The sequence below is a fragment of the Megalops cyprinoides genome, chromosome 8, assembly GCF_013368585.1.
Source record: "Megalops cyprinoides isolate fMegCyp1 chromosome 8, fMegCyp1.pri, whole genome shotgun sequence".
Taxonomy (NCBI): Eukaryota; Metazoa; Chordata; class Actinopteri; order Elopiformes; family Megalopidae; genus Megalops; species Megalops cyprinoides.
This window is the reverse complement of record NC_050590.1, coordinates 6,207,225-6,235,011: the sequence shown is the minus strand read 5'-3', so window position 1 is coordinate 6,235,011 and position 27,787 is coordinate 6,207,225. Positions and strand designations below refer to the sequence as shown.

Here is a 27,787-nt window from a genome sequence, read left to right as displayed (position 1 = left end):
GATTTTACTTCACTTCATTTATGCCCTGCTAATTTCCCATTCTTTATGCTTTTTCCTCATCTTTATGCTTCCATCTGTACTTTATATTTCACCTATTGAGGCATCTTCTTCAAATACCAAATGAAATACAAACAAATATAAACCTGCAATACTGCAACTGTACTTCAATTGTGTTTTTTTGGCTTCATGTACCCCAGAAAGGGGCAGTCATTTATTTGTACTTTCATTGTATTGATGCGCTCATGAAATTTTTCTGGGCCATAAACTGTTGATTTTTAGTTAAGGAGGTTGATTTACAGAAGAACTGAAGGCAATTCGTTAAGATCCCTCTTTGCAATGCCGGGTCAGGCTTGGTTCATTCTGGTTAATGAATGCGGACTCACTTGCACTGAAACTTCAATAAACCAGCGATGATGAACTTCAATGGCACAGAGATTAGACATTGAAAGAATTATTCCATGTATCTAGGGGCATGTCATTCTCCCCTCTGCCTCCCCAAAGACTGTTTTGAGTGGTCCCCCCCCCCCCCCCCCTTACTGTAGATGGTAGATTGAAGGTGGAAGTGATAGATTGTCTTAACTTGCTAATTCATGGCGGCAGAGGCCCCTGCGAATTCCCCATGGGGAAAGCAATTACATGCCTGCTCTGAACTGGGTCATGGTGTAGCGGGATAGGGCGAGTGGAACAATGCACCGTAGGAGGCCACCAACAAAAATGAAGCCCGACTCCCCATGCACAAATCGCTCCTTACGGCAGAGGCTGCAAGATCCGTTGATTAATAATGTCTGCTGACCAGCTGGAAGATGCACTGAGCCTGACATTTTCACGTATGGTGACTTGCCAAGCACCACAGGCCAGATACTCTCACAAAGAGGACAGTGTAGTGTGCACGGGAACTTTGAAGTTGCAAGATGGTAACCTACCGTACCCAGTTGCAGTGTTGTCCCGGCTATCATGTATGCGTGATCAAATGTGTGTTGCGGTCAGTGACCATACAGCGTAGTATAAGTTCACTTCACCCGTGCACAGACAGCTTTGTTTTCCTGTTCTATGGAAACCTCAGCCTCCTATGAGCCATAGTTGATCAGGCAGAGCTGGTGTTGTTTCAATCAGATGTTATTCAAAGGCTTGCCTTTTCAATGAATGACTGCTGTGGCACACCTCTGACATATTTGCTTCTACTTGAAGTTGTGAAGTGAGTGGATGTTAAGACATTCCTATCGCTCAGTGCAGATTTTGTCTGTGCAGATCAGTGCAGATCTGCCCTGTAGCCAAACGCTGGTCAGTCTCCAACCCACACTGAATTGCGTCCCAAAGCCGCCGCGAATTTGGTGGTCTTGTGCTGGCTGCAACATTTGGGACCAAATCCATTTTTGACACAAAGCTTGTGAGTTCCCACTTTCTCCCCAACTGCTAATCTGAAAAGCTGCAAATTCTAAAAGGCATGAGAATGCTAACTTAATTAGCAAGACAGCCAGTGGGAAACATTATTAGTTGGTGTTTAACCTGCTGTTCTCTGTAAACACAGCATATTTGTTTTAACTAGGTAATTTTCAAGCTTCATCATGTGACTCTGCTGGATAAGGTACTGTAGTTTTCCTTTTGCTTAATTTGCCTTACCTTTTATTAGCAGTTTGATTTGATAAATGAGTAGGGGGCTAATTCATTTTGAGACAAGGAGAAATAAACAATTTGTCAGATATTAATGGTGACGGCCAGATCAGACGCAATGCATATCCAGCTCTGTATCTTTATACGATCGCCAAGACTGGTTAAATCCTTTCCAGGTTTCCAGTGCTCACTTCCTTTATGAAGAGAGATGAGAGCAGATCCTTTTAATTATTTGAGTTTTCACCAACAATCTGTATGTATTTTGATGTTCCAGTTTTGTTCTCCAAAGTCTCCTTTCCATTTTTTATGGCTGATAGTTCCAATGTGAAATGTCGAATGTAATTATTATGGAAGAGAATTCAGCAGGAAAAACTGAACGCATGTTAAATCTGCTGTTCCTCATTCTAACGAAGTTCTGTTGCCACCAGGGCTTGCAGCACCACCCACCCCATTGACAAAGCAAACGCTTTGCTTAATAGTCAGTTCTGTGTTCCAAACGCAGCGTTGCAAACAATGAGCAGGAAAAGCTTGACATTTAAGACATTTAAATTAAAAATCCGAGGTGTTTGGGGGGTATGAGCCAGAATACCAGTCTGTGATGTACGCATCTAACTTTTAAGAGTTCATTTTTGAGATTTATGTTCTTCCTCTCCCAACCCAATCTTTTGATTTATTACTGTGATTTATTATTTATAACGTGCCTGGCTCGGTGGAGGGGTGCCTCTTTTTTGCACATAAAAGGATGCAGAAGAGAAAAAAAGGACTTCTGTAGCTGGCCTTGAGTGCTTGCATGCTTCTTCCCCTACTGTTGGTTTTATGTTGCAAATGAGCCGTGACCCAGCCCTCTTTCTAAGCTATGTATTAATGCAGGAATTTAAATGGTGTATATTGGCCTGTGTTGATAGGTTAATTTTCACAGCCTTTCAGACAATTTTTTTTTTTTCAAATACAAACAACATTTGCGTAGGCTTTCATTTCAAAATGAAAACATGTTTTAAAATGCTTTGTTCCAGCCAACCTGTACTCAGTGGGTGAATTAAGACTTTGAGACAGAGATGAACAAATAGTGAAAATGAGGGTGAGAGAGCATTACAGTGTTTTGCTCTCACATATCATGAGAGTGAAACCAGTGATACCAGTGTAGACCCTCTTCTGTGGTTATGGAATTGAGCATCATCACGTCTGAGCAGAAGCTGCCAAGAAATGCATGTGCCGGTGAATTTCCACAGCCTTTGGTTGAGTTTCTACACAGTGGGATAGAACATTTACCAGCATTTTCCCAACATTTTACTGGCATCAATTTAAATATACTTTTAAGGGTATCTGAAACCAGAGCTAGTGTTTTGCATTCCTTTTTTTTACCAGATCCATACCAGTTTCCTTTGCATTTATCATAGTCATGAAGTGTAAAAAAAATACAAACATTAATACAATACAAACATTTAAATATAGGCTACTTGTAATTTCATAACACAGCTTGTGTTGTATGAGGAGAAGATTTTTCTCAGCCCTGATGCTTCCCTCTGTATTGCTGTAGGTTTGCTCATATAGCTTGCTAGACAGCGTCTGAAGTCCATGACTAACATCTAGTGCCTGAAAGCATCACCATACTCCAGTGTTGTGTGTGTGTGGACTCAGGGTGTTCTTTCACTAGCTCCCTGCCAGTCATATCGAACAACGCTGCTTTTATTTGGAGAAAGAAAAAGGATTTGCCAGGAAAGAAAAGGAGCAAACAACGAAATACGCGTGCAGACACGTCTGGACGTCATACTGTTTTTTTTTTTTTTTTTTGTTTCTGCCCTCGTGCCGCTTAAGGATAGATTAACTTCATGTAAGTTTTGATACACGGGGTGTTTTTCAATGTCTTATTTTAGATCCTGCATTTTCCAATTCATTGTGACTAGATGTCATTGTGTGGCTCTTTGTTTGCTTTCTTGAGAGGCTCGGTTCTTGTGCTTGTCATTTTGGTCTGTGAAATTAATGTAGACTTTCCTCCTATGATTACCACTTCATTGCATGGAATATTCCTTATTCTGCGACCCACTCTTGCTGTTAGCTTAATTACAATGTCAGTATCATGCAGCACCACAGTGACTCATGTGCTCTGAAGCATTCATATAATCCCATCATCTCTACATCTGAACGGTTCTGCGGTGCACTGAACGATTATCGCTAAAGATGGGGTGCTATTTTCGGCCACATTGTGTGATTAATCGCTCTGTTTACTGATGCCAGTAAAGCATAGGGGACCTCCAAAACCTGGATCTCAGTGCGATTGCTACACCTTCCTCTGAGTACAGTGCCATGTATCATTGGTATCTTGCACAGGAAATTAAATGTTAGTGCAAGAATTTGTTCATTGGAAAAAAAAAAAAAAGAAAAAAAGAAAGTGGAAATTTGACATTGAAAGCAACCCCTCAGTGAGGGGAAAGGTGTTGGGTGTTGTCAGTCATTACACTGAGAACATTTTGTTTTGTCAGTCGATGTTAGCCAAAGCAAAATGAACAAGTCATAACAAAACAATTGCAGAACAATGTTTTAAAGTACAGTATTACTGATAATAATACATTGTATATATTTAGTTATTCTATATAGTTATCAGAAACTGGATGACCATATGATAGCTGTAAAAATGGCTGTCATAGGCCCTGTTACACTGTGTAATTAACTGCCTATGCATATTCACCTACTGTATGTCTGTTATGCCAATTCTTTGGTTACTTGTCAATTGTATGTTGTGAACACCTTTTTGAAAGAAGGTAATCGGGCAACAGCTACTTCAGTCTAGCAACTTTTGCCAGTCAGGTTTATTTGATGTCTGTTGTTTAAATAATTGTTTTATGATTTCTGACAAGACAGTCGCTCCAGGACTCATCAGGTGGCTGTTTGTTTTTATTTTCTCTGTGTCAGAACATTACTCTAGTCCCTAGCTGCCATGATACATGATTAAACTGGGAGTGCACAATAGGCCTACACTTCCCTACATTTTTTTAAAAAATGTAGTTGGGGCTGCTACAGCACATGATGTGGCTGCAAGTTTTGACCATTTTCTGCCAGGTGATCTTGGATCAAAGACTGATCTACTGTTTCGCCATGCGTGAGTAAAGCCCAAACAAAAATTGTGCAGATCTGTAATGGCTATTGAATTTAATTTGTCCTAAGTGTTCTAAGCTCTAGACCGTGCACACAGGCTCTTGTAGTGCCCTGCAATTTTTTGATCCACCCTTTGCCAGATTGCGGATTGACTCTCGCATGTGATGCTGTCTCTCAGGCACAGTGCTTAAAATGGACTGGATTGGCATAATGCTGCTTTTTAGAGGAGTTGGTGAAGTCTTTCAAGCATAAAATATGTTTGGAAGCAAACCACATTTTCTGCCAGTCACTCTGACTTGCAGAGTTGGTTTCAATCAGTTTATGAGAATTAGAATCAGTGAAGCGCTCATAGTCATCAGTTAGCGTTGATTTTGATTGAAAGGTCCTTGTACCTCAGTAAAGCCCTCGGGAAGTCTTGTCTTTGCTAAGTAAATGTCACAACGCATGGTTTAGAGGGGGGAGCAGTGATCAAAATGTCTTGTGATTTTGTGGTTATCTTGTGAGGATTACATTACGCAGAACCTCTGCCAAAAAAGCCTGCAGAAGCTTACAGTTTACATTTTGCGGAAAGCTAGCCTCCCTGAGCCGTTCCATGCGGCCGCCAGCACCGCACTCAGCACTGACCTTCTTTTTGGGGAATGTTTTTCCGAGCCGATCTGGCTGGCACAATGCTGTGACATTAACGTGTAAACTGCAGTCGTCGGCAAACGACACAGGCCCCTTTATAAAGCCCATCTATGGGCTTTGGCTCATTTACAGTATGACTTGGCTTAATGAAATTGCAGGATTCGATACGCTGGTTTGATGAGCGCCATCGAACGGCTTGAACTGTGTCATGGAATTGCGCTCATAATGTTATTAAGCTGCTAATGTTTTTTTTTTTTTCCTCCATCTTTGAACATTTTGTCAGTTGTTTCATACAGCTATGGCAGGCATGCATTTGTGTTACATGAAGATGTACAGCTGCAGCCTTGCATTAAATGCTGGTTTCTGCCCTTCCTCCAATTGAAATTACCGTGAACTATGTGGTTCTTAGATTTAGGCGGAAAATTCCGGCATTCATAATTGCCATGGCGATGCTCATGTGAAGGCGGGGCCCAAAGCACAGAGAGCACAGTCTGCCGAGCCTGGAGCCCAGGTGTGCGGGTTCTTTTGCCATCAGCGGACACTCAGGAATAGAAACCCAAAGCGCTTCTGGGCACTACAAGAAGCACTGCACACTCACTAGTTTTTTTTTCTTTCCCCCCCCCCCCCCCCAACGTTTTTATGGGTCTATCGAAGATGCCACTATTGTGGGCGTCACCCCATTTTTATGGTTTTGGCAGGGGGAATGAAGGGCCTGTCAATTTGCAGATTTTAATAGCATGTAATTACACCCTTCCTAAAGCAGCCTGATTGGCAGTAGTGAGTTCACTGCAGGTGGAATTCATACTGAAGCAGCAAGACAAAGGATGACTAATGTTTTTGCCTGCGGTTTTCTTAATCAGCGTCACCTCAGTGTGGTGGTTCACATGTTTTATAAATAGTTGCTTTCGTGACAATTAGACTTGATTGGTGCTTGATTATGATCGATACAGAACCAGTTACTATTCTTAAACAAAAAGCAAGAACTGATGTGTTGCCAAGATGATTAAAGAAGATATATATATATATATATATATATATATAATATTTTATTTGTACATATTTTATATTTTATTTATACATATTTTATATGGATATATTCTCTTTTCCTGTATTGTATAGCCAAAACTGCAGTAGGTGAAACCGAATAGCTAGGCCTGCTTGATGGAAATCAAAAATTTCAATGGAAAGTGTAGTGTTTTCCCAGGAAGAGTTTTCACAAATCAAATGCTCATAGGGATTTTGCTTTTGTATTTCTATCGTAAAAAATAGTAGACTATATTTACTTATTTTGGCATTCAAACAACAAAAACAAGTCTTTATTTGTACAATTTGGAAGATCTTACTACAAGGGTTAATTGTGTTCCTCAACATCTAATGTGTTGGAGTGTATGCTGTAGCTAATGCTGGAACACCCTAAGACTTTCAGTTCCCTAAAAATGGCTATGGCTCCCAATCATTCTGTTTTTTGGTGAGTGTCCACTGGAGCTGTCAAGGGTTTCATTTTGGGTGTATGATAGACTGTGTCCTTGCTGTGTCTGAAGTCTGTGTCATGTCTGGTTTTCTTCGGCTTATGGTGAAAACACTGTATCGGCATTACGAGTTGTAGTTTCCATTCTCACCATTTTTCTTTTCTGGTTTTTTAAGTTTTTTTTTTTTAAATGATGACAGGGACTTTTGAGAATTAACTTTGTTCTTGTGGAAGGGCTGTTTTTGTAATGAGCGCCGTATGCTGTGGTCATGGAAGGAGCGCTTAGAAGGTGCTGGTTATGTGCACAGCTGGTCTTTATTTTCATGCCTAGCATGTGTGCGTATAGTGCACATGTTCCCCCTTCTCCCTTGAAAACTGCCTGTCTTTTCATGATTAGACTTGCAGAGTGTGTCAGATGGCATGAGTCGGTTTGCACAAGGATTCCTGAAGGAAGAAGTTTTCATGGAGTGTGATTTGTGATGGGCTTTTAAGTCATTGAAGTTTCACACAGCACGCTCAAGTAACTGTTCTCTTGCTAGCTTGAGGAGGCAGACTTCTTTTGGTCAAGGACTAGGTACTAGTGGTGGGAAAGTGAGAACACTTTTCTGTCCATGGCAAAAACCATGATTTATTTAAGTCTGTAAGCAACTGATGACACATGATAGTACCAGTCATTTTAGGGTTCCTGGCCATGACACCATGACACCACAGTGAATCATGGGGAAATCACTTTCGTCTATAATTGTTTTTTTTTTTTTTTTCTTTCAGACCTTTTTTGGAATGCTTCCAGTAGCTTCATTTTGTTGCAGTTGCTTGACATTTTAACACTAACATTTCAGCAGTGAAGCTTATGTCTTGTCTGTGTAATGAAGGGTTTGCCTATGTTTCCATGACAGATTTCAGGAAGCATTTTCAAGAGCAACAGCGGCTGTTAGTCAGCCTTTGATTTGGTTTTGGCCTGGAATGTTACGGCTGTTGGTTCAGCTGGATCACCGTTGTTAAACCTTGGCTCACACTCTATTAGTCGTTGATATTTGGCAGATTTATCCCTCCCCTGACCTGCAATGTGGACTCCTCAATTACCGTCGGTGATCGAATGTTTACGACGCAAGTTCAAAAAAATCTGAAGATGGTTGCCTGGGAAACGCAAGGGAATAAGATGTTTCAAGACATTAAGCTGTGTTGGTGGGAGTTCTCTGTTTGTTGTTTCTGAATACCTGAGATTCCACACGACCGCATATGCGTTTATTGCTCACTCTTGGGTGCGACCTCGATGCCAAATGAGGCTCTCCATCGTCAGCCATCCAAGTGTAACCATGGTACAAAGTTTGCCTTAAGGAACAGCTGCTGCGGGGGGGCTGTGAGAGGTGATTCATTGAATTAAAAGAATTTGGAAATCATCTGAAGCCAAAACTGGTCCTGCAGGACCGAAGCAGACCGCTCTTGACTTCATTAAAGCGCTTAATTGATCAATAACGAACATATGTGCCAAGTCCAGTGAACACAGTGATTTAGGGATGCCGCACTGCTGTAGAGCATGGAGGCAGGGGACTTGAGGGTACAAAGGTAAAGCACCATCAAGGTTTTTTTTCTTTTTTTCTTTTTTTAATTTTCAAGGGCAGAAGAGTGCAGGTTGAGTGACTGTTAATTCCCCCAACAACTGCAGCTGGTTATTTATAACCACACGAAAGCATGTGTCAGCTCCTGACAAGCTTCCCTTTCGTCAGATCATTTCTCATTTTTTTTTTTACCCTGAAGGAAAGCTTGCCCTCGTCATTTGCAGCAAGCTTGCTGGAGTTCCATTTGCACATCTCTCATTATTATTTTTTTAAGTCCCAGGATCAGTTCTAGGTCTTGAGGTTTGAATATTTTATTGAGAGATCTTTATCAGCTGTACTGATCCGAGATACCATTTCCTCTGTACCATCCAGAGGACAGGTCTCTGCTAAGTGGAGTATTTCTGTGTAAGTTCAAATGTCATGGAATTGCACTCATAAAATGTGAACTGAACTGGATTTCTTTGCTTGGCTTGTACCTTTTGTACTTTGTACTTCTTCTTTGACGTAGTTTCATGTACATGCTTTCATGTATAGAGATGTTTTTGGCTGGTAACTTCTTGGCAAGTAGACATCTGTTAAGAAGCACATGCCCTTTGCTTGCCGCATCTTGACAGTGTCAGAACATGAGTGCGTCTAGGGCCAATGATTAGGCTCAACCTTTGATATAATCTCCAAAAATGTGTTAAAAAGCCAAACTGAAGCCACTCAGTAACTACATAGTTTGAATAAATTTATGGCAAGCTCAGTTGTTTCGAACATGAAACCATATAACTAAAAAACAACCAAAGAATAGTATTACCTCAATTATGTAGTTCCTTATGGAACTGGTTAAATATGCACAACAAGGGGGGGGGGGAACACATCCCCTCTGTTTAAAGCAACAAAATAATGAATGGTTTGATTAAGTTGTTAATTCACGCTGATGCGGTTTGGCTGGATTAGTCATTGCGAGCAGTAGCTGATTTTTTTGCTATTATGTTTCAGCTAAATGCACATCATCAGGCTGATCAGCAGGAAGCGCGATGTGAAGTGACGCTTTGTTGCGCGGTGATTTGCTTGTGTCCCGTCCTGCACTTTGAAGCTCCATGAGGCCCCACAGGAGGCGCATTAGGCTCAATAGTCTGGAAGATGGTTATGAAAAGCAGCATTGATGGGATTTAGTCTCCACTTCACCGAGTCTCTAATTTGATTTTGGGAATTTGCTGCAGTTAAATTGGATGAGGTTGAAGTACGGGACATGCTCTGAACATCAAGGAGGTTTTTTTTCCCCTTTCTGTCTTATTTGAAGAAGATGGCAAAGTCAAGGCAGGTTGGGTAAAGTAATTGTGTGTTTTCGTATGTGTGTGACCAGTTGTTAACAGGATCAATCGAAGGGAGTCTCTGCGTTTTATGAACTGGCAGTTTTGGGTTGGGACCAAAGAGCAAACTCAACGCTATTCAATCCACTTTATTGCCCAAACGATGTTATCTTCCTAGTTATGAATTTGTTCCAGGAGATAATGGAAGGAGTATTATCTTGTAATAATTTTAAATGCAGAAAGGAAAAAAGGTTTGATTATGCCAAGAAAAACACTACAGTGTTCAAATTCTAACAATCTGAATATATGTAGATGTGGTAATGTAGATTTACTGTTAGTTGATATTGAAGCTGTGCTAAGGAAGAAGCCTGGGTCTGGGGTTTCTGGCATGTTTCTCTGAGGGCTTCCTGCCTGTCCCTTTGTGTAACAACCCATTGCACAGGGAAGTTCTCTCTGCGCTCATCAGGCATTCGTGGAATACCTCTTGGAGTTGTTCTGCTATTTTTAGCTCTGTTTGTTTGCTCAACTTCTGTTTTTTGTGGCCGTGTGAACAGGCGTGTGCTAGTTATTTTGAGCACAAAACTTCACTGCTTTTTGTTACTACACTGGCCCTGAAATTGGCTTTGACTTTGACTTTGGCTTTGGCTTTTGACCATTAGACATGACTGAGCTTGCCTTTACCTTTTCCTGCCAAGACCAGTACACACAAATAAGCTTGTGAAGACCATTACACATAAATAAGCTTGTCATGACTGTTACATGTCTGGCATTGTATTACTTGCAATGGCAAAACCATTACACATTACACAGAAAAAATAATAAGGTTTGTCCAGCTCATCTGGATAATCTTGCCATCCCACTGTTGATTTATGGGGAATAATGCTTATATTCTTCAACGCCTTGTGTAGCACGTATGACATGTGAGAATTTCATACTCTGTTACAGCCAGATCTCATGAGTTGGTCTTCTTGCCATGTGTCACTTCATCTTTTGACGCTAGTCAATATGGCTACTGGTAAAAATGAGAATGGGAGGAGAGGAGCCTATGACCTGAGCAGTGAAGTCCATTGTTTGCTTTTCTTTGCCATCTTCATCTGAGGTAATGAATTGTATGTGGCTCAAAAACTTAAGATCTACAGTAATATGTGTCCCATCTGCACTGTGATGACCGATGTTTGTATAGAGGCTCTTCCTCTGCTGGTTGGTGCCTTGATCGATGAAACGCTCACGGCCAGCGCTAATACCCAGTGTGTCGTGTTACACTCTCAGCTCTAAAATGCATTCTTCATCTGTGAAATGGGGGAAATCCTCCACAGAGCAGGGTTTTAGAGGGAATGTTTCGGCCCGTCTCCTGGGCTCGGCTTACATTATGAGGAAATCTCGCTGATTGGTGTGGCTGGCCGTGTTAATGGAGCTGCACAGAGCTGCTCTTCACACACCACGAAAATCAATCTGGCAACTTGTCAGGCTCCGAAGGTGGTGCCTCTCTCTGGCCACAGGCGCTATGAAAGCAGTGTTTCCCTGCTGTATAAATTGCCTGGAAATGATCTGTGACATGAAGGCCACAGACATTTTCTCTCTGAATCCATTATCCAGGAGACTGTGGTTCAACCTGCCAAACCCCCACCACACACTCAAGGGGTGATCATGCTAGAGTGATATCTGGTGCATCCAGAGTCGTCCCTACTTAATTCATATGTATACGTGTCAAGGGAGCGAAGATGAAAGTGATAGGAAATGCTTTATTTATGCAAGTGTGAGGGTAATATCAAAGCTGTTTCTGTAGGGGCCTTGTGCATTGGAAAGGGAAGGAGGTGACAGTGAGCAGCTGAATCAAACCCCGGGGCTTGAGACGCCATCCTGGGGTTCTTACCTCATTTCTTACATTTGCACATCCAGGCATAGTCATTGGCCCCGCAGACTCCCGATCTAAATTCAGGGCACAGAGAGTACACTTTAAGAGCGGCGTTGCATGCCTGTGAAAATTGAGGTCCCCTCCACAGTACGGTGCTTGCTGTCCCCACTCTGACATTTGCTGAGACGAGACCCGGCTGACCCTCAGAGATCTCCTCTCGCATCACCCATAGCTCCTCATGCATTTCTATTTCAGTCCCCAGCTCAAGCACACAATCCAATTACTTCTCTCTCTCTGTGTGTGTGTGTGTGTGTGTGTGTGTGTGTGTGTGTGTGTGTGTGTGTGTGTGTGTGTGTGTGTGTGGGAAGGGTGTGGATCTGAGCACACAGCCCCATCTTTACCCGCAGGCACAGATAAATTGCTCCTTTGCCCACGTTCTACACATGTAATTGAAGTTCCCCTTTCTGAGTTATTACCATTTTTTGGTTTGATTATGAGTCAGGACCAAGGTGCAACAATCTTTATCTAATCTAGCTGAAGTCACCGTAATGGGCGGCAGTCTTGACTGCATTGTTTTTCTAATCCTTTTACTGAGGTACCTAATAATTTTCTAGCTCATGACATTTTGTTTTGTACAGCTACAATGTGTGTTATTTTTCCATACGTGCACATTGAAAACCCTCCCTCAGCCTTAGAATTAGTGAATTGGAAAAATTGCCATTGAAATTCTCCTCACACTCCAAGGGAAAGGGTTTGCTGCTCTCCTGCAGGAAAGATCGATTCCAATAAGAAGGAGGGTGGCAAGAGGGACAAAAAAAACAAGTGTGGTTTGTCGACGGTTGTTAATGTATTCAATGATTAGATAGGCTACTGCCTGTAAATCTGTGACCTTCCATCTATGACTAGCCCACACTTTCTCCTGTCTCCCAGTTCAGGAAGAGCTCAAACATTTTTGTAGTGAAGGGACACCAGACCATGGGAGCACATTTGAGGTATACGTTAGTTTGGTTGAAGGGTGGAGTTGGCAGGGGAACCGCACCAAAACCGTGACATAACCACACCTAAGCCAAGCGTTAACACGCTGAAATGGTAACATGAGGGGGAGACGTCAACAGACATCCACGTGTTATGTAGGAACACTGGTCTCAGAGCACAGGGTCATCAAGACAGACTATCGCCACAGAATGGGCTGCGTAAGTGTGGGTGTCACGGGAGCAAAGCCTCATGGTCTTTGTGTTTTCAACAGAAGCCCTTGGGTCAATCTTAGGGGAGCGGTGTTCTGTTGATTCGTCCTACCTTATCCAAATGTCTTATTGTAGCGTAGATTGATAGTCCTATCTATCGATCTTTGCTACCCTATAGGGAAATACTACCGGAAGTAGGTTGTGCTACCTTAGAAGCCAAGCCTACTTACAATTTATCCATCACATAAACTGTATCTATTTCAACAGTCTAGTTTACATGCTGACATGTAAATTTGTAGTCTAGTTTGTCCATCAACGCATTCTAATCAATACCAACATAAACCTTTAAATGTCATATTTTGATATTCTCTACCTTATCAGAAAAGACTATCAGGATATAACATTCTAACATAATAGAATGTTCTGATAGTCTGAATTACCTTATCAGAAAGTGCTACCAACATAAACCTACACGTAGCGTATTTCAATAGTATCAGTAAGTAGACATAAAGCTTTGTTTTAAACTCAAATCGATTTTATTAATCAATTGGTCATGCAATATTTTGTCATTAGAGAATCAACAATCACAAGGCAATAGTACATAAGAAATTAATAAAGACAAAAAAATACAGTGGCTGAGACTACGATCAACCTTTGGTGATTTAGAAGACACAAACAAAATGAAAGAACTGAATAACGATAAACTGGCTTTCTATAATAGGCTTGAAGAAAGGCTGAATTAACATCAACACCACACTAATGATGAAAAACATGCAATACTAACATTCTGACAAGAAGTATCCTTCTGCCAAGTAGGATGAATCGATGGGTTTCCCGCTAAACCCGAGGAACATGATGTAATTGTGATGTGCGCATATGCAGTAACCATTGGTAGGACTGCTCGATAGGTAGGACAAATCAACAGAACACCGGCACATACAGACTGAGAGAGTGGGGGCGTTCTGCAGCAGCCCTGGGGGGCCGTCAAAGGGGTTGGCTCCACGTTCCCCCGCTAAGTGGACTATGGCAGCTCAACTTCTCACAGCGTTTCGGGCTCCCCCTGAGGAGGCGAGGGGTGATTCGAACCCCACAGCTGTTCACCCAGCCACGCGGGACAGCTGCAGTGGCTGCCCGCCCCGGTCTCCGGAGCGAGCTGGGGTATCGGATGGCAGCTCATGCGGGCGCTAACTCGGCCGCCGGAGGTGGCTGTGATCCGAATAAGCCGATAGCACAACCTGTGAGTAAGAGGCGTGCCACGTGGAGCCCGGCAGCCGTTTGGGAGTCGCATGTCGCCCCTTAATGAGAGCTAAATAATGCAGGCTGCCCTCCATTAGGCCAGCAGGACTGAGCTTGTGAGAGCAACTGCGTCAATAGCCGAACAATTGATGTCAGCGCCGGGGAGGGCCGGAACAGCGCGGGCGTCAGCAATCAGTCAGTGTATCACAGGAGAAGGTTCAATAAATCCCCTCTGTCATCCGAGAGGCTGTATCTGCTCAGACAGATCTTTGGACACCGCAGTAAAACAAGATTAAAAAAAAAAAAAAAAAGGAAACGCAGCCGATCTCAAGACGGAGACGGCTTTCATCCGATACTGCACTTTATCTAACCGGGGAGCTCTTGTCCTGTCCCCAAAGCCCTTCAGAGAATGACAATCCAGGCAGTTGCGGCCATTCTCGCACAGCGGGGATTTCAAGGGGGGGGGGGGGGGGGAATCTTTATTAGACATCCTCAATTACTCTGCAGTGAAGGGAATTAAAAATGAAAGACAGAGAGAGGCAGGAGCTCGACAAGCAGGTCAGAGGATTTGCCGAGGTTCTCTCGTGTAATCACTTTTGTTTTGTGTGTTTTTTTTTTTTGGACAGAGGTGTTGTTTTTTTTTTTTTGTTTGAAGCACAAAGAAGAATCGTCAGAATTAGGGCCCCTTTGAATTGGTATTGATCTGATCTTGGCGCCTGTCATCTGAAGTGGCTTATGTGCTTCATCCCCACCTACTGCCCCCCCCCCCCCCCCCCCTTATCCCTATCACCAGGAGACTGCTGCAGATGCAGGTGTTGATTGTTTGCTGGTGAGAGGAGGGCAGAGATTCTCTGACTGGAGCTGTTGGCCTCGGCCTCACGGCTGTCCAACCCCTGCGAGCACGCCCACAGCTCACTGGCATGTGAAAGAGAATTGTAAATGAGTTTATGGAGGTTATTTACAGCCTCTGAAAGAGCAGCAGTAGCAGCAGGCTTAGCCGGCACCCTTCTGCTTGCATGTGTTTTATGGCCGTATCTATCGAAAGGACCACCTGTTCTGGAGAGAGCAGAGGAGAACGCTGACTGCTTCACTGCAGCCTGTGCTGAAAGCCACCTTTTGTACATTAAGCCTTTTCCAGCCAAGCGTGTCAGTCAAAACCAGATATTTTCTTTATAAATATTGTTTATGTAGGCTTAAGAAAATGTGATCAAATATCTAGGCTAGATTGCATCAAGGCTTGCTTCCATCACACTTTGATTAATTGCATCTTTCTGTTTAACGTGAGCCATACATTTGGTACATGAAGACGTTTGTGGACAAAAAGGCTTCAGGCGGGAGATATTTTCCATGAAGGTGTGGCGTGCAAAGAGAAGCGATCTATCCGAAAAGGACGCATTTAAAAACGGAACTGTTTGATGTGTGAGGATGAGTGAAATGCCGGGCATGTGTACACCATATGCTTGTAAAAGCTCTGAAGTGTAGCCTAATTAATGTTCACACAAGCGCACTTTTACATAGGGTTTCACACAGTATGGACGCCATGGAAACTAGCCATAGTCTAGTAATTACTATGAACCAAACATCTTGATCCTGGCTGGTAGTATTTATTATTATTATTACACTTATTATGTTTTAGATATTCAGAGTAGTCTTGTTGGTTCAGGGATACCACCGCCCACTTGACAGAGTCAGGCTGTATAAACAGCAAGGAGGCTTGTATTTCTTCAACCGTCAGAGATAATGACATCAGTGTTCCAAATGGAAAGAGAGCCAGTCATTCAGAACAGCATTGCCACACAGCCTGTCAATCAAGCTCCGGGTTTCAAAGCGTTGCCATGGTGACAGCAGGAAAGGGTTATGAAGTAGAAGAGGATTTCGGAGAAAAGCTGCAGGACCCAGTGGATTAGAGGAGGGGGGCAGACTTCTATCAACAATTTACTGCATGCTGACCCAAGAAACCTTCAGAAAAAATGCACAACATTGACATGTTGGGCATTGAAAAATGAACCTAATGAACGCTGACTTTATCAGTGTAATGTCTGGAGATCTTCACCGAAGCCCAAGAACTGGTGAAAGCAGATTGGCAAATCCATACAACTTCAAAACTGTGGGTCAGATGAGCTGAGCATTTGAAACCAGGTCACATGTGGTCCTTGCTCAGATCCATTTCACAACAGACCTGCCCGTTTCTGTCAGCAAGTAAAGGAAGCTCTGTCACTGTTGAAAGCATGACATGCCCAGATAAACTGAATTCCTCTTTGGTATTTATGAACTGCTAATTCTGCTTCTTCAGGAAAAATGGAAAATAACAGCCTCTCATACTGGTAAACCTGGGCTGCAGGCCTCTTTGTCAGTGTAGGGCTTCTTACTCTTAATAGTTCCATTTGGTTTCGTTAGTTAAAAGTCTTCAGGCTGTTAGCGTGATATAGGGACAGCCCAGAGAAGCTTGCTTTGGAGGGAGAAAGCTCTGATTTGCATGCAGGCCAGATGAACCTGCAGTTAAGTATTGGCAGTTCCTCTGCTGTTAAACTTGAGTTACTGCTTTTCTAAAACTTTTTATTGTATTTTTGTTAGTTTGTTTTATTTGTCCTAAAACCAACTTTGTCTAACTGCTAGTGCGGCTTGTAGTTGTTTTTCTTGGAGCGATCTGCCTCATTTTTGTTTTTACGGTCATGAATGAAGATGGTTGAAATTGAATAATATACCGCTGTAATCTTGTCACATGCCGCTAAAATTCTCAGACTACGGTTTGTTACCGTAATTAAGTCTGGAATTACCCCCGGGTGACTGGAAATCGGCTGCTTGGAATTAGTCTCTTCTTTGTCTGTGTGTCTGGATAGTTACCTCTGAAATAATTCACAGGGTTCATTCCAAGTACAGCATGTGAAGTTTTCTTATTAGGTTTTGTATTATCTTTGGCTGTGCCTTAGGGATATCCTCCTGGATTTGCTGTCTCTGAACTGGAGGAGCCCTGTTTTATTTAATGTTGTGGTGTATTTGTCTGCATCACAGGAGGAGTCTGGCTGCACTGCATCTATCAAACAAACAAGTTTTGCCTCCTGCAGTCACTACCTTGAAGAAATTGTGTTTTTCTCACTGCTTTCAGTACACATGTACATGGTGCCAGCAGGATTGCAAACACGATGTAGCCTGATCTTTCTTTTCAGCCACACTTTGCATCACTATGCAAGGCCAGCGCGGATTCATTTATCTTGATGGCCGCTTCGATGTCTCAGGGTGAATTACTTAATCTGTGTACAGTTAGCCTGTTAGCATCGTCTGTCTGAAAAGGTTAATGCTAGCGTAATGCTGCATGCTGCTGTGTCTGTTTGCCTTGGTCATTGGGGATGTCCTTGGTGTTGCAAGGCCTTTTCCACACACAGCATTGTGCCTGAGGCAGGATGTAACCAGAGAAATGAAACCTATGCTAATTACCTAAATTGATGTGCATCAGGGCTGCAGCACACTAATGAAACAAATGAACTTTATAATTGAACTGAATATAGATTTATGTGTAATTATATGCTTTTAGATTACTAGTTCTCAGGGTTCTCTCATTAAAATGAGAGGCTTGTGTGACCTCTTCTGTTGAGTGTATTTTCCTTATTTCTCCGCTGTGAATCTTTTTTTGTATCAATAATAATGCTTTGATTTGTATTACACTCTGGCAGGAAAAAGCTTTTATGCTAAGTAAATTCTGATTGATGCCGGATACTTGAGTAGTAGTTCGCAGAATAAACATTTCCTTTTACATAATACCCTTATTTTAAAAGTGAGTTTTAAAAAAAAAAAACTCCTATTGAAGACTACAGTAATAATAATGTACTAGTTTGAAGATGTGCTGATTTGAGTTGTGTGACATGCCCCTGAGGGTAAATACAGAGGAGATGTATAGGACTGAGTCTGACACTTAAGCCAATTGAAAGAGGTGGTGCTGGCATTTAGCCAGCACAGAGAAGCTGGCGTGTCTGAAGGACCAAAGCAGAGATGATTGACATATTGGTGGCAGGCAATTAACGTAGACAGAAGACAAACAAGAAGAAGTATGCGCATGTCTTGGAGACCTGATAACGTTTCATCCGTGTTCGATACCGGGTCCGTGTAAAGTGTGTGTCTCGGCGGAGTGCTGCCTCAAAGCCGCTCTGCTTTGTCTGCAGAATGTGGGGGAAAAGCGGAGAAACGCTTTAGTGCTTCGTCGGAAGTAAGAGTCACACTCTGCAAGGCGCAAACACGAAACTTGACGTGAGACCAAGTGTTCAGAGCAGTTTCCCCGAATCTTGGGGAGGGTCCCCCGCTGTGTGTTCATAGCCGATCCAGCAAGCAGTCGTTGATCATTTTCTGCTTGTTTTTGTGTACGAGTCTCACGCAGGGAAACGCGCCACACTCTGCGGGTCCAGTGACTAAGCACAGGGCCGCAACAGAGCGAGTGTTCCTCCGGTGCGGCCATCTGGCTGCTTCACAGCCAGCAAAGCTCAGAGCACGGATATCTCCCGGCCCTTGAGCGTGGGAGGACTGAATGGATCTGGTGTGGTCACGGGCGTGTGCGCCACGGCCAAGTCTACTTAGGCCGGACCAGACAGCGTGTCCTTCACTGCTGCTTCTTGGCCGAGCGGCTTTTCCTTGCTCCAATAACATGGCTGCCCTGTCATCCGAGACCAAGGAACAGACACCGCCGATACCACCAGCCATTATCGGGATCTTTAAACGGAGGCGGGAAAATCAGTATTTTAATCAGCCTCATAAAGCATTTTAATGATTACAAGCTACCATCCGTCTGTACATGCCGCGAAAACTCGGCAAATACTGCTATCTTCCCTGATTCCTTTTCCCTCCTCCCCCTTAGCTTGGAGCAGAAGAAAAGAAAGCAGCATTCATTTCTTTGCCAGACTCTGGGGTTTAATTAGCATCTCTGATAAGTCAATAAAGGGTGGACAGGCCTGTGGGCACATTACAGTAGCTGCTCTTTTCTGGTGAGGAGGAATCTGACCTCGGACAACACTCTTCCCTCCCCTCTCTCCTCTCTGACAGTAGCCTGTATTGTAGCAGAGGGAAAGGGGTTACGCCAATGTATTCATATGATAACTCCCCTGAAAGAAAGGCCTGTGAAAGAAAGCAGTGCCCCCCCACCACCCCCCCCCCCCCCGCACGAGTTGTTTTTGACCGAGTGGAAGGGAAGCTAGCACAGTAATGTCTGATCTTTCTGAATGGCGCCTTTGTGCAAATCTTCATAAAACAGCACTTTCTTTGTATCTGTTTCTTTTCTTTTTATTTTCTTGTGTCTTTGATTTTGAAGTACGTATAAACAGACCAGTGAGAATGTGTTGTATGTGCTATTAGTTGTGAAACACTGATTCAAATGTCTATTCAGGACCTAATAATAATAATAAAAATAATGACCGTCAGGATCTTCTCTATTGTCTTGTCAGATATGGTCATTTTACTTTCATTGAAGTAATCAGAGTAGTGCTACAATCCATTTCACAAATTGCTAAACACGCAGCTCAGTCGTCAGATTGATGTCTTAGTTGAGCGTTGCTGTTGAGTGTGCCCTATTTTTGGGTTGTCTTGAGCAAAAAGTCTTTATATAGTCAAGGAATAAAAAAAGACTGCGGGCAGTATAGCAGAAAGCAACCCCAGTCCATCTATCTCCTCTCTCTCTCTTCCCTTCCTTTTTAATCCATTCCATGGAAGGTGGAGGAATAAGGGGCTCCTGAGTGGCTCAGCCAGCTTGCACACTGGTTTGAATCTGAGCCGTGCCATTTGCAACAGTGACTTGGGAGTCTGGGGCTCCCTAATCACACTACTCTGCAACCAAATCAATTCAGTTATGTCAGGGATATGCACCTATCCTCCATTTGACATTTGCTCTCCTGGTGCATCATGGAACTTGTAGTGTGAAAAATAGGCAGGGTTGCCATGAGTATGTGACAAAGCAGGTATGCTCCAGTGCTCTTGTCGAGACAAGACTAATATGCAATTTTTGATTCCAAAAGTAACGGAACGAAAAGGAGTTAAAAATACCAAAAAGGAGAGGAATATTACATTTTTTTCTTGTTACTATCTATGTTACCTTTAGACAGTAAGGGTTTCAGTAGGCTGCTAAATGCAAGGTTTGTTCAGATGCAGTGGCATTTTTGTTCCAAGCCTCAATGTATGTCATGGCTGTATAGTGTGGCTTTTGTGCTGAGTGTCACTATAGAGTCCTGAGGGTGTCCTGGCTTTGACGTCAGAGGTTTTTAGCCTACCACCTTGTGCCCAGCGTGAGGTCAGCCTGCAGGTCTAGTAGGAAATGGAATCCATTTGTGTTTCCTTTAAACGTCTTTGGTCTTCTAGGAAATCAGTCCATGAGAGAATCCAGGCTGACCCACAAGTATTTGAACCTTGAGAATTTTGCTTGACAACTGGCAGAATTCCTTTCCCTAACATATACATATTCTCTAACATTTTTTTTTTTACATTTTTGTATTTACAAAAATCTGATTGCTAAAGCCTTTGAAGCAGGCTGGTGTACCTCTCCCAGGAGCACAGTACACTGCTCCAGTCAGTCCTTGATTCAAAGCTAATTGAGTTGTGCCTAAAAGCAGGAGGCTAAAGCTGATTCATTAAGGTTTTTTTTCATGTGCTGGGTTGAGGGATTATCTTGTCTTGATGTGCAGATGGGAGAGGCTACGAGTAAATATAATCTGTCTAATGAGTCAATACTTTTTTTGTGACCCATCAATTAGTAAAATGTGGCCTTAAATTTGTTCAACTATGGAATTAAACTGGAAAAAATAGTAATGAATCCTAAATCAGCAATAGCTGCATTACAGTAGTGAATGCTGTGTTTAGTTTCAATAGTGTGAATTGCCTATGGGGACAGTATGACATGTTTGGGATCCCCTGCATTAGCGCATATGTGCTCTAGTTTAAACCGAATCACAAATGCTTTCCTGACAATGAGAATGAACTAGATAGGAAGTCATGTCTGTTTGACCCATTGCTCAAGGCCTTTAGGATGTATTTACACACAGGATGCATTTCAAATTTGAATGGACCAGCGTTTTTTTTCGTCTTGCAGTCTACAGTATGTGTGAATGTCAAACTATGGTTTGGCATAGTTGGCAGTTCAGAGGGTATTTTCAGTTTAATGAAAGAGGTTGTCATTACAGATCATGGGTTCTGGATAGAGGGCAGTAAGATCAGTAACTTGACTGTTTAGAGTTGGGAGCAGGGCAGATCTGCTAATCTATATGTTATATGGATGAGTTGGTGGCTTTCTTTCAGTACATTACCCTGCCAGGAGGGAGCTTTGCATTAGAGGCACTATTTCTGTCCCTCTCTTTTGGTTCATAGCTTTCCAAATGTCGTCCGTGTCCGAATCAAAGGGGGATATGAGCGGTGATAATGCGCCCTTTCACCCGGAGTTCCACCTCTGTTTACCTTCAGCACCTCTGCTGTATGATGTGAAACTCACAGGGCTCAGCACCTGCAGCAGGTCTCCTGTGTCGGACACTTATTTCTCTCTGTCTCCGCAGCTGCAGGGGAAAGCAGGAATCCTTTATCTGTTCACGTAGTCTCAGCAAAATCTTGTTTTGTCTCCAGTGGAGACAAAAGTGGCTGTTTATTCCTGAGCTGATTTAATCTGTCTGGTGAACCAGCCTATCCCCTGCTTGATTCCCAGCATGAAGGGGATTATGGGTAGCATTGTTTGTTGGTAGAAAGTAAAACTCTTGGGTAAAATTTGCACATAATTCATTTTTTTTCTTTCTCTCTCTCTCTCTTCCTCTCTCTCCCGCAGGGCAAAATGTGGGTAACTGGGAAGGGGATACCAAGACCCTGAGGCTGCTTGAACCCTTCTCCCACTGCCCCCAGTAGTCTGAGAAGCGTCAGACCTTACTGTGGCAAGCCTGGGCCGCTGGCACTAAAATGTCCCTAAGTAGTGGCACTGCAGGCGGGAAAGGTGTGGACTCGAATGCGGTGGACACTTACGACAGCGGCGATGAGTGGGACATTGGTGTTGGCAATCTAATCATCGACCTCGACGCTGACCTAGAGAAGGACAAACTCGAGATGTCTGGCACCAAGGACGGCGGGGGCATGGCGGCACCCCCCAGCGCCGTGGCAGCTCTGCCCGACAATATCAAATTCGTTAGTCCCGTGCCCGCCCCCCAAGGCAAGGAGAGCAAATCAAAATCCAAGCGGAGTAAGAACTCGAAGGACAGCGGCAAGGCTGCAGCTGGAGACGCAGCTAAGAAGGAGGTCCAAGGGCGGGCTCAGGCAGAGGGCACGGGAGCGGCGGCCGGCACCGGGGGAACCGCCAACGCCAGCGCCGGGAAGGGCGCAGAAAAGAGCGGGAAGGCCTCCCGTAGCGTGCCCAGCAACAAAAAGGACAAAGAGGGGGCTTCTGGGAAAAGCAAGAAGGAGAAGAGCGACAGCGTGGCGGCCGCGGCTGTCGCCGCCGAGAAGGACGTGGGAACGCCAGCTCTGGCTCTGGGGGTGGCTCGCAGCACCCCTTTCGAGGGAACGCAAAGTACGGACTTGGCAGCCGCCGAGCAACTTGGGAATATCGCCCTTGAATCTGCCGGGATAGTCCAGCCGTTGGCCATCAAAAGCGAACCGGAGGAGCTGGAGAGTAGCGACTGCAGGACCTTGAAGAAAGTGAAAAGTGAGAAGGTAAGTGCAGTCGGTACTCAGGGGAAACTGGCGGTCCTGGGGGGCATGTTTGACCAGAGCTGGACACCTGAGAGAGGCTTGAGTAGAACACCCTGACTGTGTCTGAGATGCAGTGGAATCTTTGGTCTGAAGTAGCTGCCTTTACAGTTTTTCTAGACACGGGGAACCCATTAAGTTTTAATACAGCACGGTGAATTTGTATGGCTCCCACATCAGCCTGCGTATTGCCATGCTAGTCTCTGAGGCAGAAAAGAATATTTCATTGGAGGCTTGCAACCCATCACCGAATGAATCATTTATAATTTGTCATAATCGCAATCTCTACTTATTTTCTGTCAGAAGAGTCTTAAAATGTGCCGCACCCTGAGATTTGGACGTTTGGAGATGCTCCTCGTCTTTGAGGGCGTTTAGCGCTCGTAACCCCGGCGTTGCTTCACAGAGCACGCTCGAGCCGCGCCTGTCCCAGCTCGCCTCCGTCGAGCGAGTGCTTGTGTGGTGACGTGATCTTCTCCAAGTGGCCGGTAATACCCAGCTGAAACACTCTGCAATTAGTTTTAACGCTAATGACGGCGACCCCCGTGACCTGCACCCTCCAGTAATGTCCTTTAACCCAAAACAAGCGAGTTTGTTTATTCTGCAGGACCCGACAGGAGCCTCAGCGGTGTGTGCTAGAGCAGGCTGCAGATGTCTGTCCTGCTGGCTCTGGAGCTAATCAGCCTAATTGTGTCCCTGGTGCTCCTGAGCCACACTTCCTTCACTGTCGTCTCCGCACTCGATGAGGCGTTTAAAAATAAACCAGAACCCAGGCTCTCAGATGTGCGCTCGGACACGTTTTGGCAAGGCGACGAGTCCCTCGCTGACATTGGCGCAGCTAGGACTCCTCGCCAGTGTCGGATACCGAAGATGTGACAGAATTTGAGCGCTGCCGCGTCTGATTGGGTTTCTGACGCAGAGCAAGGAACACGCGGAAAAGGCCAGATCTGGCTCTGCGGGTCCACATCTGCAAGCAAGGAGTTCTGTCCCGGCAGCAAATAGCTGTGTGAAGCCTGCTCGTTTTTTTAAGAGACGTGGCTATCTCCTCCCTGTTCTTACTGCCTCAGCCGACACTCCCTGTCTGAGCGCCTGGAGGTGCCGCTTGTGCGAGCTTTGCCTTTTCAGCATTCCACAAGCAACGAAAGGACATTAAATCATTTAGATTGTCACTCAACAGACACAAGGGCGACTTACAGTGCACGCAGTCATTAATTATGATAACAAACACAATCTCAAACAAGATCTAGGATGCGGTATTACATTTGGCTATTATTCAAAGAATGTTATATCGTGTGTTGTATTGGAGTAATGAGTACCAGGGAATTGAGGGTTCAGGGAGTGCAGTTGTAAGAGGAAACTTGTAGAGATTATGAGAGAAATTAGTCCCCAATAGATTAAAGGCATTACTAAATTAAAGGCATCAAAAACAGATTCAAAATAGAGAGCTCAGGAAATGCAGAAGTAGTGTTATGAGGTGTGCCTGTAACAGATAGTGAAAAAAATATGTGCAATATTAATCGCTTTGTTTTTTTACACATGCAGTATCGTGACTCTGCTTTGCAACACAGTAGAAATTGTGAGAGGAGAAAATTTGCACCAACTCCAGGCAATTAAGCTTGCACCAAACAGAGTGAATAGCAATTAGTAAATCATCAGGTACTTCTGTTGTTTTTGGTCAGAACAGGAATAGTAGTGCAGGATGAGAAGCAAGCAAGCAAAACCCCCTCTTATCAGCCAGCACTCGGGAGAGGAAAGTGGACCCAAAGTTCAGACAGGCTGGAATGAGGCTGTGTCCAGGCAGGAGGTTGCTTCTGTAGCAGCACATCCAGGCGTATGACACAGCGGGCGGTTTATTCTACACCAGATGGTTCTGGGTTTAAGGTCTAGGCGAGACAGGGTTATAATTACAGCAGTTCTTCACCTCTTGTTGCTTGGGTGAAAACCTAGTGGTATGAAGGAATAGTAGTGGTAATTGTAAACATATGAAATGGCCCTTTGATTATAGCATCCATAAAGAAAATTATTATTATTACTGCTGTCATCCTCATCATCATAATGATAGTTATAATACATTATAGTACTAGTTTACATGGCCTTATTGCATTTGTAATTCAAACCCTCATTCTTGTAGCCAAAGCGAGTTCGTGTTTGAGCTCCATATTAAGTCCCTTAAGCAGTGGCCCGGCAGTGTGGGGAGAAGGCCATGAGCAGTGGCTGCCCTGTTTACCCATGCTTATCCAGCCTTCACACACAGCAGCTTTATCACTGCGGCTTTGTGTTCTCTGGGACAGCCTTTTCATGCTCTCCCTGCACAATGGGCGAGCGGAGCCGGGAGGTGGAGGGGAGGGTTTTGTGTGTCATCTTGTTCCGTTCTTAATCCCAGAGGCCCAGTGATTGGGGCTGGGGAGGTGGTTGGGGGGTTGGGTTGAACTGGAACGAGCCTTCACCCTTCACCCCCCCCCCACCCCCCACCCCCCTTGCTCTGAAAGTGGAGTGGGGGGAGGGGTCGGGAGAGAGGGAGGCAGATTGACTGACTGTTTTTGCCAAAGTGAAGTTGGTTCATTCAGGCTCTTTCCCCGAGGATCAGCCTCTGGAATGCAGGCTTTTGGAGTCTGCACGGATCACTCAAGCTGGGAAGAAAATCCGCGGGGCGAAAAAAAAAAAGTTGTGCAGAGAACCCAGCTTTAGGGCAGGACAGCTCCTGGGCTTGTGCCTATGAGTGACTGCATCGCAGGCTTAAAGACACACTGTATTTTACTGAAAGGGAAAGGTTTTTTTGTCCCTGCCTTTCGTTTGGTCTGTCATGCTGTCTGAGCCTGTATTCCTTACGCCACCCACAAATAACAGGGGAACAAGAGGAGAACAGAATTCTACACTGTGACCTGTGACCGATGAAATGTGCTTTAAGGAGGCGGAAAATAACGGATGGTGGCACGTCAGCGACCATTTGCTTACTTTTCCCAGACACCCGAAACCCAAGCACTGGGCTTCTCCAATAGCAGATGCACTGGGCAGTGCTTTCTGCGGGAACAGGTGCACAACAGTCTGTCTGTGGAGAGTTCCAGCAGCCAGCACACATTCTGCTGCCCTGAATATTTTTGATTTAGTCTATTGATTTTTTTTTTATTATTTAGTCTGCTCCCCAGCACTGTTATCCGCAGCCTTGGATAATGACCTCTGGGTGACTGTGCTAAGTGTGCTCTCTCTGGCAGCAGGCACATTTTAGCCGCCTGAATCAGCTGACTCTGCTTAGCAGGACCCGGCCATGTCCTGACAACATTCTTCACCAGTGACCGGTGACCTTGGTGTTTTTAAGCCGTGGTAGGACGGCACCAGGGCACATTTGTCCTAGCGATGACGGAGTGTTTTTACACAGTCTCTGGTTGTTTGTGGAGGATGTGAGCGGTGTTGACAAAAGGAAGGCCGGGCCTTTGTAAGAACCCATTTATCTGATGCCTGTTGGCCATTCATTTGCAGGCTGCTCTTTGTCCAGAACCTTGTGCTGTGGTCTCCTCAGACGGTAGGTTTTTTGTCCACCCTCAGATGCACCACCAGTGTGTTGCTCTGTGTGTTCAGTGGTGTTTTTTGGGGATGGGATTTCCCCCATCGCAGCAGTGTTGCTGTGGGTGCAAAGAGAGTAAGCCACGGAGTGGAACTGGGCTGGGCTCCAGTATGACCTTTCAAGGGCTGCCTCAGCTAGCCGCCAGCTCTGAAGCAAGTCACAGAAGTGGGGACACAGTCAGTTGGAGCATAACTCAGGCTCTTTTTAACTGATGAAATGGGTTTCATTTTCCTCACCGAAAGTGACCTTTTAACACGTTGAATCTTGTACAAGCGCCGGACAGCTGATCAGCGGTGACATGCCTTTGTTGTTTTTAGTTTGACCTCTGCAGAAGGTCCAGCTCAGTAAGAAATGAGAGGCACAGCACACTGTGGAGGGAGACCCCGAGGCAGTGGCCAGCCCTGGGCTCAGCCCAGATGTCGGGCTTGCCGAAAACGTCATGCCTTGCAAAACACATCTCCCCAAAGCCCCACAATTTGCCGCTGTTCCGCTCCTTGTAGACCACCACTTCCTGCCAACCGCAGGATAAACGGTTACGAAACCCATCAGATCTGTCTCCATCCTTGAGAGTTGATTAGAGGTCCATAAATCTGGTTAGAACGGCAGAAGGTGTCCTACAAAGCACGTGGTGTGCCAGGCAGAGGGCTGGCAGGGGATGGGGGGGGGGGCAGGCATTGGCCCGCTGCCGTGGGGAGCGAGTTAATGGAATATGATTTGGACGTTGGTGGTCATGTCTCACTGCCCCTGAAGGCCATTCCTGCCGCCACGATGCCATCACTCGGGCAGGACCGGTTTGGTTGCGAGAGTGGGGTTCGCGACGGAATGTCGGCCGCGGTCGGCTCTGCGGGAGATCATATCGCCGCAAACGGAAGGGAACGTTCAGACACACCTCGCAAAGATCAAAGCAGTCGGCCTCATGGAGCCGCCTCTCAGATGTGGCAAAACGGGAGTTGCGGAAATAAGAGGAAGCAAAACGTCTCGGCTGCACCTAAGACGGAGAGCAGCAGTCTGAGCACTGAGCAAAACAGTAGCTGTCTGTATCTGTCAGACACACACAGACAGAGAGGGTTGAGGTGCTGGGCCACTTACGCTCCGTTACATTGGCCAGGTCATGTGAGAGAAGTGGGAGTCCTCCTCCACAGTGTGTTAAAGCAGGCCATGGGCCGAGCCTGCTGGCTGACACGCAGCTGGGGAAGACAGCGCTCATGAGGGAGCCCTTTTCTCTCTTCCCCTCCCCTTGCAGTGGCCTCTGACTGCTGCTATTGTGTTACAGTGCATTCCTTACACTAGCGCCAGGATTTTTAAGGACGTTGGGGTAGGGGGCGGGGGGGGTTTAGTGTTGGTGGGAGAAACAAAACATGAAATCTCCCTCCTTTTAACTGCTCAAGAGCAGGAGGGTAGGAAGGTGCGAGCGGATGCTATCGGGTGACTGGGGACAGGCTTGTTTCTTGTTTTTTTTCCCCCCCCCCCCCCTCAGCGCCAGGTTTCGGGTTACGGAGTCCCGCGGTGCGAACGGGCGGGTAGCAGCAGAGACAGGCTCAGAAGCAGCAGGGAGAGGCCTCTGCGGCTCTCTCACACATCCACGCTGGAATGCTAGCCCAGCCAT

The 27,787-nt window shown here is 44.9% G+C and overlaps 1 protein-coding gene across 1 annotated transcript in view; it reads left to right on the top strand.

The window, feature by feature from the left end:
* Positions 1–27,787, top strand: part of LOC118782249 (zinc finger protein 609) — an 81,190-nt gene that overhangs the window by 23,371 nt on the left and 30,032 nt on the right. The window contains exon 2 of the mRNA XM_036535554.1: positions 21,712–22,586. Within this exon, the coding sequence (XP_036391447.1) occupies positions 21,840–22,586 (747 nt within the window). The 5' untranslated portion in view covers positions 21,712–21,839. The remainder of the gene's footprint in view (positions 1–21,711; positions 22,587–27,787) is intronic.